Genomic DNA, 14,400 nt, shown 5'->3' with positions numbered 1-14,400 from the left:
CGTTTGGCTGCTGGCTGCTTGATCCAGCTCTGGCTGCTGCACTGGGAAAGACCAACGAGGAGGTGGAAAAGTCAAAGCCTGAAAAGGTGCACTGCTGTCAATTTAAATATTAACACAAAATGATAATGTGAGATATTGTAAAACAGGTTTGATTCTATAATTTGAACAAAAAACACAATGTAATTAAAAACACACCATAAAACAAGGACAATGAAGTCAAACTAAATGTAGGCCTGCCTCACAGCCTGAGAATAAACATCTGCATATCAGAAGCTAAAAGACTGGTGGTAATCACACTCCTAATCACCCACCCACCCAGCGTCTGATATTATCCAGAAACCACACAGCAGCAGAAATTATTTTCCTCATCAGTTCTTGTAAAAACATGTCAGCACATTATTTTAGAGCATTTATGATATCACAGTTTGGGATTACATCAGGAAGAGCATCCAGTGTAAAAATCTGCCAAATCAAATATGCAGAGCTGCCCACCTTGGTGACCCCGTGTGACAAAGAAGTAGACAAACATATCTAATATTACTGGTTGTAGAAAGTAAAATGTGTGTTCTGTCTGTTTTATTTTATTTATTTTGATTTGGTGAATTAGGCCAGCAGTGAAGTGTGGGCCACCATTCTGGCTCTGATCTGGCTTCATGGTTTCAAGATGGATGCAAAGGACGAGTGGGAGCTTCTGGCTATGAAGGCTGCCTCGTGGCTCCGTGCTCAGAATGGTACTAACAATGATAGTGACAGATAAAATAAGAGCTTTAAAAAACTGTTTCATGCTACAGCCTTCCTCCCACAATCATTATTTTAATATCTGTTTTGTGTTTTTAGCACCGTGTGTGTCAGAGTGTGTGGATGCTGGAAATGTCCTGCTGGGTTGCAGCGTGAAGAAAGAAGCTCTGGGACTCTGAGGGTTTTCTTAAAGTAGCTTCATCTTCAGAGTGAACAGAAGCAGGTCTACTTACTCCACACTGCCTTTGATACAGAGCTGTTTTATATCATCAACCCCTTTTACATGTTTATTTGTTATGAATTATGTACCTAATTTTGGTTTTACCATTGTGGAAAAAAAGTATGTACACAATTATCTGAATACTCCTAACACAGTAAAAGATTGGACCACTGCTGCGGCAGCTCATTCAGAAAGTGTTAATTCCCATTCTCTGCCACTAGATGGCGATTATGCTCATACTTTTACTTATTTCACTTGCTGAGAAGCCACAGTCAGTTTATTTACTTCACTTACTATTTATGTCAGTTTGGCCAGCAGTCACGTATAGGTTCAAACAAAATGGCACGAGGCTGCAAAAATATTTATCATCTGGTAATCTTTATTAATGAAAGCATGAGTGTACCCACCAAAACACACCAAAGAACCCAACCCCTGTAACAGCAACTGGCTTCTTTTTATACTCTACCATTCAGGTGAGCATCTGGAATAGCCCAAGTCTGGGGGGAGCAAACCAAATGAGAAACAAAACATCCACATATGCAAACATCAAACCACAATATAACACATGGAAGACATTTATATTTTGTACAACGTCCTATGAATAATTCAATATGTATATGCTTCAGTCAATTGCATATAAATTAGAAAAACCTAGAGTGAAACTTCCCCAACCTGGCACATTGGTTTACTCCAGGAGCTCATAGGCAAGTAAGAGAATCAGTTGTTGTGCTTCACCTTTGCTCCCAGTGTGTCCTGCCCATTATTAACCAAGCTTTCCCTCTGTTACACTGGAGTCCTTGCCAGTGTTTCTCGCCCACGTTCATGTGATTAAGATTCCTGTAACAAATTAAACTTTGTATTCCCGTGAAAAGATTTGTTTGCTATATATAGGTCTGTACGTGCTTTTGGGTAAAGGCCACGTATCGACCTTCCTTGGGACAGACAATAATCTGTGTCTTAGTCTTAATACTCGTCAACAACACACACAAAACAAAAATGAGCATTTAAATTTAAATGACATAAATAACACTGAATATAAACAGTTTAGTTTTCTAATATTGAAATGAAAAAAATTCTATTTTTTTAATTCAATCATTTAGAATTTTTAGCAGCACTGCCAAACTCTGATTCCTTGTTTAAGACCTACCATAGAACCAAGTCCGCCAGAGCTTATCTTTATGTTTTTACATGCTGTAGTGCCACTTGTGGGAGTATTTCAAGTTTCCATATATCAATACAACCGTTATAGCCCAAATTTTAATAATATGTATGCATTAAGTCCATAGTAACTACATAAATTGCAAAAACTTGTAGTGCAATAAACTACAAAAAAATTGAAAATCGTTTTTGTTTTGTTTTTTACATATATTTCTAGTTAAAAAAATTTTTAAGAGGTGTATCCCTCAAAACTGTAAATACAAAAGTTTCCAACCATGAGAAATTTATTTTGAGTGTCTTCATAGTTTTATTTTTGAGATACACTAATTTTTGTATACTACAGGAAAAATGAAAATAAATATTATAATGCATCAAAATAAACTATTTCCAACAGTGTAATTTGAGTTCTAAGCATCCCAGAAACGATACAGAAAAGCATAAAGTCAAACATGTCTTTTAAAAACACCAACATAGGCTTATAAGGCCCTTTCGCGAAAATGACGTCACTTCCGGTTTCGGGCATGCGATAGTTGCGCTGACATATATGCCAATGTTATGAATGTCGGCAAAGCGTGTTTCTGGAATATTATCTTTTTGTTGCTGCAAGTTTGGAATATTATGTTTTTGTTGCTGCAAGTGCTTCTTATGCAATTTTTGCAACGTTATATGTGGAAGGAAACCGTGACCTTGGACAAGCTAATGGCATTAGATGTAAGTACAACTCCTCCGGTTTCACATGCAAAAAAAAAAAAAATTGCACTACCTTACGTGGTTCCAGTTCTACAGGGGTTTAAAAATAGTTAGGTAAAACGGAGTGTGCCTGCTCCGACCGGTTGTAAAGGGTTAATTATATATTTTATGTAATAATTTATAAAATTTGGGTTAGTACGATATAAACGATAGAAGACAAATGGCACGATAGACACTTTTCTATCGTCCACACGATATATATCGTCATATCGCCCAGCACTACACACATCTATGCCTGTCTATGATATCTTCTCTTTTTCATTCAGTAATGGACAGGGATTTCTGTTTCCAAGACGGTGAGTGTGAGAGACACAAGAGAGGTTTTTTTAATTAGCTTTTTTTTATTATTATTTAGAATTTTATTAAAAAACATCTTGATGCATGCTTTATCATCCAGATAAAGAAATCCCAGAAAGCTCATCAACCTCAGACCACAGGTGATACCCAGCAGAAGCTACGCAAAGTCTGTAGGGTTCAAAGAAGATACATAAACAGGTGTACCTTTAAGACCCACTATCTGTATGATCAACTCAGCCACCTTTAACATCTCATAGTTTCTGGCTTTGGTCTTCAACCCGTTGGTAGACAGCTCTAAACACCACAGTCACACCGCATCCAGAACTCCTTGGATTTTGTTTAAGGTGAAAGCTGTCATTATGGAGGCACATACAAGGGTCAGTACTACAGGAAGAAACATGGGTTCCCCACTTTCACCCACTGTGGCCCATTTTTATATTGAGGAAGTGTAAAAGAACCCTCTGTTATCCTACCTTGGAATACGGTGGCCTCTAGAGACAAAGCACGTACAAACTCCAAAACACAACGGAAGTGCTCCAGGACGCTAGGGGCAGTGTTGAGCTTTTGTTACCTAGTGGCTACAGAAGCCAGGAAGTACCAACGACCGGATTTGGTGTGTGGCAGTAACAGGTAAATGAATTTTGTTTTTAATTATTTCAATATATATGAGTGTGGTTGTTTTATCCTTGCAGGTGTTTTCTGCCGGTATCCAACTCCATGTGTTTGCAACAAACTTGCCGTTTATTTTGAAAATCAAGCTCAACACTGCCCCTAGTGTCCTGGAGCATTTCTTTTGTGTTTTGGAGTTTGTACGTGCTTCTGAGTTTGTACGTGCTTTGTGTTTAGGGGCCACCGTACTGGAACACCTCTGGGCCATTTGTTCAGCTATGCGGATGACACCTGGCTGAAAATCAAATCTTAGGGCAGCTAGCCTTAGACTGAGATTTCCATCTGTAAAGACTGGGACCAAACACACTGTTACTGGGACCACTTTCAGGAGTGTTTATTGAAGTTGCACACATGGTTTTTACCGTTCGGCACCCCGTCCACCAACTTTCCAGTTGGCTTCCCGCACATACTCCTCCTTCTCTGGTCTCCAGCTTCACTATAAAAAGGAAAAGCCTCCATAGGACAATCATCACCACCTGTCCCTCCAGCCTCTCTGGCACCGCCCTCTTGAGCTCACTGCCCCACCCCTCCCCTGCAGCTGAGCCAGGGACCACACCTCTGCCACACCATCAGTAATGGGGGACTTTTAAAAATGGATGAATCGAATTGAATCGAATCGTGGATCGAATCGATTCAGGACCTTGTGAATTGGAATCGAATCCATTCTAGAAATCAGTGATGATACCCAGCCCTAGTTACATGCGGCTGTCTTCTTGTTTGATAGAGTGATACCATATAGCTGCAAAAAAGGCTAACATTGTTATCTTTTTACAAAAAAAACAGCTAAACATGAGAGGTTTTTGGACAAAGTTTGTGTTCTCCATTCTTAAAGCATCGCTTCGAGCACCCCTTAACCACCGGCACCGTTTCAAAAGTAGTCAAGTTTGGCTGATAAAACCTAAACGATACCCATCCCTAGGCTTGACCTGATTAAAGTGCTCAACATTAACATTATAGATGGAACATTACATTCCAAAAAGAGGACCTGGCAAAAGAGCAAATTAACAAACATGCATGGTGAACAACATTGATTCTGCTTCTGCCATCTTGGATGTGTTAAAAGGTTCATTCACAAAGTTAACAATGCAGTAAAACGTGCACCAAAAACTGAGGCATCTACCACTCAGCATACGCGAAGAGGTGTCAGCCAAACTGAAAGGTTTACTACACGCAGGCATCATTGGACCAGTGGATGCATCTGAATGGCTGAGTCCTCTAGTGGTGGCAAGAAAAGGTGACTTGAGACTTTGCGTGGATCTGCGTGAACCTAATAAAAAGCGTAATAATGGACGCATTAAAGAAGAACACAATGAATGCCTACAGGCTGTTCTCCAGCCTCTGAAGGATGCTGGTCCGCAGATCTATTCCAGTAAAAGTTAATTCGGGCAGACGCATATTCCATTCCTGGGACGTCATTTCAAAGAAGGGCTTGTGTCTTCACCCGGTCCACCTGACTGCCATCTCTGAAGCTCCTGCACCAAAGGACATGGCTGCACTTTGCTCCTTCCTAGACTTAACTTCATGATTCAGCAAATTTTTGCCGAACAGCGCAACAGTAGTTGATCCACTGTGAGAGCTTATTCGAACAAACTAGAATGAACCGATGCAGCAAATGAAAGCTTCATTAAGCTGAAAGCAATGCTCCTCTTGGACCTCTTCTGCAGAGAAATCTTCCAACACCCTGTGAGTTTTTGTTTTTTTAAACAAACACTAAAAGTGTCCCCCACAGCTCTGAAGATAAAGATCACTGATCATAAATAAATGAAATATTAAAAGGATGAGGACAATATCAGAGGTAGTTCAGGGAGCCCAAAGCACATGTCACTAGCATTAGAAAGTAAATAAGATTAATGGAAGCACAAGATACATCTATGCATGTCTATGATTAGTAACCTGTCCTGAATTCATATCTCCTTTTTTCATCTTACAGTTTCATATCATTTAAGTCCAGAATGTGATGCTGCTACATATAAAGCATGTAAGTAAAAAGCTGAATGAAAGGTGATGGAAACTGTGTGTGTGCATGGAGGTGTGCTTGTGTCCCTGAGATTTAAAAGATTTAAACATCTACCTGAGTGTGAGTGAAATCAGCACAATGAAAATGTTAAGAGCAGAAAAGCATAAGAGTGTACTGTGTTATATTATAACAGTCAGCAGGTTTTTGTTTTATTTTGAATACCAATTTTTTGACATATTGAAGAGCAGAATATACTAGAGTCAGCTCAGTGGATCCTAAAGTATGACTCCTTAAAAGGGATGGCAGTTAAACAAAACATGATATGTACTGCTATGATTCAAGAAATCAAGATAAACTGGGGAAAAAACGAAATACTGTTGAACAATAAAACTTGGTAATTGTCACGATTCTGGGTCGGTTCGACCCAGCATTTTGAGTTCTTATGTTTTGGTTTATTTTTGAATGATGGACTGTCTTCTTTCTCTGGTGCTTTATTGATTATTATGATAAGCTATGTTTCGGTTATTCTTGTTAAGGGATTAGTTCTTATGTTTTTGGTATTTCTCGGGATTATTATTTATATGCTGATTACTTTGTGATACTGTGTTTATTATTATATTAGTAGGTTTTGTTCAGTGTCAAGTCCGTCTCTCTGTCTAGTCCGTGTCTTAGTAAAGTGCGTCTTGTTTCCTGTTTTACTTTGAAGGGTCGTGTTCATGTGTCATGTCAGTGTGTGCAGTTTTACCTCTCCCCTGTCTCGTTAGCCTAATTTCTTCCAGCTGTGTCTCCCTCCTGTTGCCCATTCCCTGATTACTTCCCAGTGTGTATTTAAGCCCTGCGTTTTCCCTGCTGTCGGGTTGTTGACGTCCACTTCCTCTCTGTGCTGTGTTTGAAATTCATTCATGCTCTTGGTTCTGTTCCTGTTTGTTATCTTGTTTTAGGTTCCAGTGTCCTGTCTAGTTTCGTGTTCACCATTTATTGGTCGTGTTTGAGTAATGTTTATTTCTCTGATGAGTCTTCCCAGTGAATAAACTGCACTTTAAGTTAACCTCTTGGTTTTGAGTCCTGCGTGTGGGCCCTCCATCCTACCTGCATCACAGCACACTACGACTGCTCCGTGACAGTAATCTGATCAAAAAAAAGAGTGTAGTGAGCAAGTCGTATAAATACTGCAGTGACCAATTAGAGATGAGAGAACTGTCAAAGGGAAAGTCTTGAAATGACACAAGAGTTAGGAGATGAAAACAGAACAATCAGACTGAAAAGAGGAAGCTCTAAAACCCAATTGTAATATTTGTCTTTGTGTTATATCACCAAAATAACATCAACTTAGTGCTGTTATACTTCAAATACCAGAAAAATCTGACTCTTTCTTTTTTTTTTTTTTTTTTTTTTTTGGCTTGACTTCATTGTAGGCAAAATGATGAAGAGTGCTCCATTGCCCATAAGTAAGTAAAATTTGAACAACAACAGATACACACACAGCCATGCAAATAAAGACACAGAAACCAACATATTTCTGTTTTAACTTGAAGTTTTATATATAAAACTGAGGCACCACATAATATCAGAATCCAGTATTTTAGATTATTTATTGTATACTACGAGTGTGCAACAATAAGTGAGAGTAGAAGAAAATTTTTCAGTATGTGTCAAAAGTTTGATTACACTTATTCATAGAAGGATTTGACTGTGTTTACTATTTCCTACAGTTTACAACATTCAGGACTTCAGAGCTATAAAATAACACAAATAAGATTATGATACGTCAAAAGTCCAAATAAATGAAATTGTGTTTTACATTTTAAGTAAACTATTTTGCTTTTATTAGTTGGGGACATTATCTCCACTTGCCTTCTTAATGTATTTAGGAATGTAATTTCTGAATGAGTTACAGGTCCTCGCAGGATGTAAAAACTAGACTGCTAAGATAAACCTAAAATACTGTTTGTAATATTTGCGTTGTATTTATATATCACCACAGTAATATTAAAAATCTGTACTTTTGTTGCTATTTTAGCAAATTCTTCTTAAATGTTTGAAACCTAATTTATTTTTTTTTAACTCTTGACTTCACAGTTGGTACCTTCCAGAAGTTTAGTCGGTGGGGTAAGTATAAGTAAAAGCTGGATGGCAGAACAGCACATATGTTTAAAAAGAAATGTAAACAAACCAACTCATTTCTCTTTGAACATTTGAAATGTTGAAAGTAAAATGCTTCGTCTGTATTTTTTTGTTTGCCACATTAACATATTAACAGAGAGTATCTTAAAGTGGTGACTGAAGAAGGTTGAACTTTTACAACATTTTGATTTATTCAGAATATTATTGAACACCACATAGACATAAAAGACTACTTATAATGAGCTGTAAGGTTCAGCAGTAAAATCAGAATCCAGTAGCTTCATTTATATTTTGTTTTCAAATCATCTCGTCTTAACTGCTGAATCAGACATGTGGCAGACGGTGCTTGACGCAGGATGGACAAGTAATAGGAAAAGAACTAACAGGAAAAAGCTTAAGACTAGAAAACAATGGAAATAGTCAGTTGTGCAAATCGAGGATGGTGAGCAACTGGTAGAAATACTTCAGCAACCAATCAGAGAACAGGATGCCGGCAAGGAGTGGTGAGGAAACTACTGGCAGACAAGTCAGGGAGGTGAGAGTAACAAGTTGTGTAATGACTGAAGAGTTAGGACATGAAAACAGAACAACCAGACTGAATGGAGGAAGATATCAGACATTTTAAATACTATTTGCAGTATTTGTATTTCATCCAAATAAATTAGAAACAGTCAGTCCATTAATTGTTCTCTTTAACAAATTCTTATGAAATATCTTGACTCCCTTTTCTTTCTTTCTTTTTTGTTTTTACTTCACAGTTGGTGATCGTCTGCATAAAAGTAAGTAAAAATTAAATGGCAGAACAACATATCTTTATCTTCATGCATTTTCAAAAGCACAGACGCAAACAAACACATTTCTGTTTTAACAATGGAACAATGCGGTTTTCGTCCTGGTTGTAGAACACTGGACCAGTGCTCTTTATCCTCTCAGGAATACTTGAGTGTGCATGGGAGTTTGCCTAACCAATCTACATGTGTTTTGTGGACTTGGAGAAGGCATTCGACCGTGTCCCTCTAAGTGTCGTGTGCCTGTGGGGGGTGCTTTGGGAGTACGGGGTGCCTGGCCCATTATTACGGGCCATTCAGTCCTTATGAAACTGCTGCAAAAGCTTGCTCCTCGTAGCCGGTAATAAGTCGGACTCGTTCCTGGTGGGTGATGGGCTCCACGAGGGCTCCTTCGTCACAGATTCTGTTCATAAATTTTATGGACAGAATTTCTAGGCTTAGCCAAGTGGCAAAAGGCTTTCACTTGGGTGATGGCCTCCAAATGGCACTGGAACAGTTCGCAGCCGAGTGTGAAGCGGTGGGAATGAGGATTAGCACCTCCAAATCTGAGGCCATGGTCCTCAGCCGGAAAAGGGTGGAGTGCTCACTCTGAGGCAGAGGCCTAAGTGCCCCAAGTGGAGGGGTTTAAGTATCTCGGGGTCTAGTTTACAAGTGACGGGTGAAAGGAGCGGGAGATCAACAGACAGAATCTACACCCTCACCTATGGTGACAAGCTGTGGGTAGTGACCGAAAGAACGAGATCCTGGATGCAAGCTGTTGAAATGAGCTTCCTCCGAAGGGTGGTTAGAGATAGGGTGAGAAGTTCAACCGTCCGAGAGGGGCTCAGAGTAGAGCCGCTTCACCTCCACATCGAAAGGAGCCAGTTGAGGTGGTTTGGGCATCTGATAAGGATGCTTCCTGGGTGAGGTGTTCCGTCATGTCCCACCAGGAGGAGGCCCCGGGGCAGACCCAGGACACGCAAGATTATATCTCTCGGCTGGCCTGGGAACGCCTTGGTGTTCCCCCGGACAAGCTGGAGGAGGTGGCAGGGGAGAGGGAGGTCTGGGTTTCTCTGCTTAGGTTGTTGCCCCCGCGACCTGACCCCGGATAAGCGGAAGAAGATGGATGGATGGATGAAATATTACTGAACAGCTCGCATACTTTATATACTACTACTAATATATATATTTTTTTATCAAATCATAAGTTTTAATTTCTGGGCGAGGATACAGTTCCAACATTAATATTCAAAGTTGTATCTTTTTGTGATTTTAATTATAGTTTTAAATGACTCACTCGTTTTAAACACTTGTAATGGGCTCTAAGTCAGTGTGTAAAAAGTTGCATTTTTAAAAACTTTACATTTTAACAAGTTCATAATAATAAAGATTTGTTGTAATGTCTTTATTTCTTCTCTTTGTTTATCTTGAACGTTTTTCCTCAGAAGCTTCACAAGGTAAGTGAAACACTAAACAGAAAAGAAACAAAGATGTGTGTTTTGTGTAAATACAGTAAGCGACAGTGGAAACATTTTTACAGAAACCTCTGCACTAACCTTCCATCCCCAAAAAGTGCTGCAACTCACGCCTGGATGACTGCACTGAGAACATCACAATCGTTTTGATTTTTGAGTAGATGGGTTTTAGCTGTTCCCCAGCCCACTGTCACTCCAGATGCACGACTGTGGCGTGGTCAACATACTTTACCTTAACTGATATTGGTCAACATACTTTACCTTGAAGATATTGTGAGGAATGCCAGGGTAAGCTATGGTCATTTTAACCCCTAAATAACCAGCCACAGGAGTGCCTTGTGTAAGACTGAGAATTTCAGAGCAAAACATCTTTTGTATTTCCATGCTGCAGTCATCTTGCATGGACACATACGGCAGAGTCCATTTAACAAAAGAGTGTTGAGTCTACAGAAATAACCCCATCCTGTCTCTGCAGTCATTTACCTTAACTGAGACAGATTTAATCACAGAGTGATTATGCAGTGCCTCTGGGGAAAAATACCTCACTATATTTATTAAAGTGCAAAAAGATGGATGCGATTTCAGTAATAAGCTGTTATTAGTGTAGATTAAGACAGACGACAATCACAATATATAAAAATCAAGGACAAGGCATCCTATATATCAATACATTTTTGGAGGTAGCAGTTGATTCTACTTTATGCCTTTTTTTGACAGAAGATCCACTTTTCTCCTGCTGAATAATTTATTAGTCTAATATTGTAATAAGATAAGATAACTCTTTATTGTCACTGCACAGTCATACATAGTACAGTAGTACAATGAAATTGGAAAACTGTCCTACGTCGGCACTACATATAACACAACACACGACACGATACGACGCATCACAATGCAACACAAACAACACAACACAGTATATTAACTTAGTAATTTTAAAAGAAGAAGATTAAGTGTATGTGTATTGCACACTGTTATTATTGCACATTTATTACTATTGCACCTTGTTATAAATATAAATATTATTATTGTTATTGTTTTTACCGTTGTTACCTCCCCCCCAAAGAAGTCCAGGGAGGTAGCCAATCAGGTCAGCTATTTGCATTGATTAGGGCTGTTGTCCTGTTGTAAAAGCTGTCCTTGAGTCTGTTTGTTCGGGACCTCAGCAGCCTGAACCTCCTGCCAGACGGCAGCAGCTTAAACCCCCGGTGTCTTCGGTGTGTACAGTCCCGTAGGATGCTGCGTGCCCTCTTGAGACAGCGAGTGCTGTACAGGTCCTTCAGGGAGGGAAGAGGATGTCCAATGATTTTTTGGGCCATATTAATGACCCTCTGGAGTGCCTTTCTGTGTGTTGTGGTGCAGCTGGAAAACCATACACCGATGCAGCACACTTTCAGTGGAGCAGCGGTAGAAGACGGTCAGCAGCTCCTTCTTCAGGTCCATTTTTCTGAGGATTCTCAGAAAGTGGAGACGCTGTTGGCCCTTCTTTAAAACCGCAGAGGTGTTAGAGCTCCATTGGAGGTCTGTGTCTATGTGCACACCCAGAAACTTGAAACTGGAGACCCTTTCCACGCACTCCCCGTTGATGCTGACAGGCTGCAGCTCAGACTTCCTCCTTCTGAAGTCAACTTTTTCTTGGTGGTATTGAGGTCCAGGTTGTTATCTACACACCAATCTGCTAGCCTCTGAACTTCAGCTCTGTACACCGTCTCATCTCCCCCAGAGATGAGCCCCACCACGGTGGTATCATCTGCAAACTTGATGCGTTGTCTGGGTGGGTACTAACACAGTCATGTGTGTACAGAGTCTACAGTAGGGGACTCAGTACACAGCCTTGTGGAGAGCCAGTGTTGAGGCTGAGGGCTGAGGAAAGATGAGGCCCCACTCTAACTCTCTGTACACGGTCTAAGAGGAAGTCTCTGATCCAGCAGCAGGTGGTAGAAGGAAGTCCAATTTCCAGCAGTTTAACTATTAGTCTGTCCGGGAGTATCGTATTGAAAGCAGAGCTAAAGTCAACAAAGAGCAGCCTGGCGTAACGGCCCTGCACTTTCAGGTGAGAGATGGTGGTGTGGAGCGTTGTAGCAATGGCATCTTCAGTTGATTTGTTAGCTCTGTATGCAAACTGGAGCGGGTCGAGTGTGGGTGGCAGGCAGGACATGATGTGACGTCGGACCAGTTTCTCAAAGCACTTCATTATAACAGGTGTTAGAGCAACTGGCAAAATCCAACTAACTTCCGCCTGTTCAGTTCACAAAGTCTAATGCTGGGGTGTGTGGTGTTGTCCGTTTTTAGGCTGTTGTAAATACACAGTTTGTCACATGAATTGCTTTGGTAATTATATTTAACGTTACATTTTTGACAGATATTCAAATGAATCAAATAAGGCTTTATTTATAACAGTTTAAGGTGTAATGGTTTGTGCATTGGTTAGTCATATACACTTTGTTGTCTCATCTAGCATCATAATCAGGTTTTGTTTTTATTTCATCTTAGATTTTCCAGCTGCTGTGCCTGAGCAGCCACCCAGAGACCCTTTGCTGCAGTTAGTCTCCCTGCAGGAGGCGTCTGGCTGCTGGCTGCTTGATCCAGCTCTGGCTGCTGCACTGGGAAAGACCGACGAGGAGGTGGAAAAGTCAAAGCCTGAAAAGGTGGGCTGTTGCTTTGGCTGTTGAAATAGTAACACAAATGTAAGATACTGTATAACAGATTCCATAGCATGATCTGAATGAAAACTGGAATTACAACACAACATAAAACAAATGGAAATAAAGTCAGACTAACTGTAGGCCTTCTTGCTGCATGAAAATAAGCATCTGTATATCAGACACTCACACTCATGAGCAACCACTGAGCTGCACTAAGGTCTGATATTGTCCAGGAACCACAAAGCAGCAGAAATCATTTTCATCATCAAAAGTTCTTAAAGTCTATCACCGTCTTATTTTACATTTATATTATTCTATTATTTGCAGAAATTAAGATGATAATTTTCCTGTTTCCTGTTTTATCTGATTGTCTTTCACTTGATGAATTAGGCCAGCAGTGAAGTGTGGGCCACCATCCTGGCTCTGATCTGGCTTCATGGTTTCAAGATGGATGCAAAGGACGAGTGGGAGCTTCTGGCTGTGAAGGCTGCCTCATGGCTCCAAGCTCACAAAGGTAGTAATCATCACAATGAAAATAAAATGATATAGTCAGCTTTTTCCCCCATATCAATTTCTATAATCATTGTGTGTTTTGTGTTTTTAGCATTGTGTGTGTCAGAGTGTGTGGATGCTGGAAATGTCCTGCTGGGTTGCAGCGTGAAGAAAGAAGCTCTGGGACTCTGAGGGTTTTCTTAAAGTGACTTCACCTTCAGCACTGTTAAGCAGAAGGATACTGACTTACACTATACTGTGTTGCTGTCTTTAGTCTGACCCTTTAATTGTTATAAAATCATTATTTTCCTTGAATCCAAATTGGTATTTAACATTGGATTTAACACTGTAACACGTGTCTGCAGAATTATCTGAATACTCCAAACACACTTTCTGACATCTACTGTAGAAGCTCAGTCAGAAGGTGTTTTCATTCTTTCTCTTCCACTAGATGTGATTGACTTGTTTCATTCTCACTAACACAACCTCCTGTCAAATGTTGCTGACTCAACACTAATAAAACACATGATTTGGTAACACAGACTTGTTTCTCTGCATTAAAGTCTTTAATTCAATTCAATTCAATTTTATTTATATAGCACCAAATCACAAAAACAGTCGCCTCAAGGGGCTTTATATTGTACGGTAGATCGTACAATGATACGATCTACTGTACAATATAAAGGAGAGTTTCAGTATGTGTTTTTCTGGATGAACACTTCATTTTCTCTTTAAATGGTGGCATTTAGAGGTGAACTCTTCACTTGGTCTTGTAGCCAGTTACTTGTGAATTGCTTTGTCTGGTCTCTCACCTAGGACTTATTTGCCCCTGCAAAGTCCCCCACCACGATACAGTAGTGATTCATCGAGGGTGATAGATAAAAATCTGTATATCTGGTTGTAAATGCTACTTTAGAGTGTGAGCTTCTAGCTGCAAAGGCTGAGTGTACAAAATGGAAGTAAAAACAAAAGTAAGTGTTCAGTTTGTGATGGTTATGCTGAGTTGCTACAGTTGGTCAGTTAAGATTAATGCCTGTTTAATTGTGTGTGTGTGTGTGTGTGTGTGTGTGTGTGTGTGTGTGTGTGTGTGTGTGTGTGTGTGTGTGTG

The 14,400-nt window shown here is 40.0% G+C and overlaps 1 protein-coding gene and 2 long non-coding RNA genes across 3 annotated transcripts; all 3 read left to right on the top strand.

Annotated features, from left to right (window-relative positions):
* LOC134641800 (uncharacterized) lies at positions 1 to 1,062 on the top strand. Its single transcript, XR_010095574.1, has 3 exons — positions 1 to 86; positions 608 to 731; positions 838 to 1,062. It is a non-coding gene; the product is annotated as an uncharacterized LOC134641800 (long non-coding RNA).
* A 4,705-nt stretch (positions 1,063 to 5,767) lies between these two features.
* LOC134641801 (uncharacterized) lies at positions 5,768 to 8,692 on the top strand. Its single transcript, XR_010095575.1, has 4 exons — positions 5,768 to 5,810; positions 7,205 to 7,237; positions 7,869 to 7,898; positions 8,672 to 8,692. It is a non-coding gene; the product is annotated as an uncharacterized LOC134641801 (long non-coding RNA).
* Positions 8,693 to 10,079: 1,387 nt separating this feature from the next.
* On the top strand, positions 10,080 to 13,829 carry LOC134641629 (von Willebrand factor A domain-containing protein 5A-like). Its single transcript, XM_063494120.1, has 4 exons — positions 10,080 to 10,137; positions 12,649 to 12,803; positions 13,191 to 13,314; positions 13,405 to 13,829. Exons 1-4 carry the CDS (start codon positions 10,080 to 10,082, stop codon positions 13,482 to 13,484), a joined length of 417 nt encoding a protein of 138 aa, XP_063350190.1. The 3' UTR covers positions 13,485 to 13,829.
* Positions 13,830 to 14,400: the final 571 nt, after the last annotated feature.

The sequence above is a fragment of the Pelmatolapia mariae genome, linkage group LG14 (assembly GCF_036321145.2).
Source record: "Pelmatolapia mariae isolate MD_Pm_ZW linkage group LG14, Pm_UMD_F_2, whole genome shotgun sequence".
In the NCBI taxonomy this organism is placed as follows: Eukaryota; Metazoa; Chordata; class Actinopteri; order Cichliformes; family Cichlidae; genus Pelmatolapia; species Pelmatolapia mariae.
Note: the sequence above shows the minus strand (reverse complement) of the source record. Positions and strands in the feature narration are given on the sequence as shown.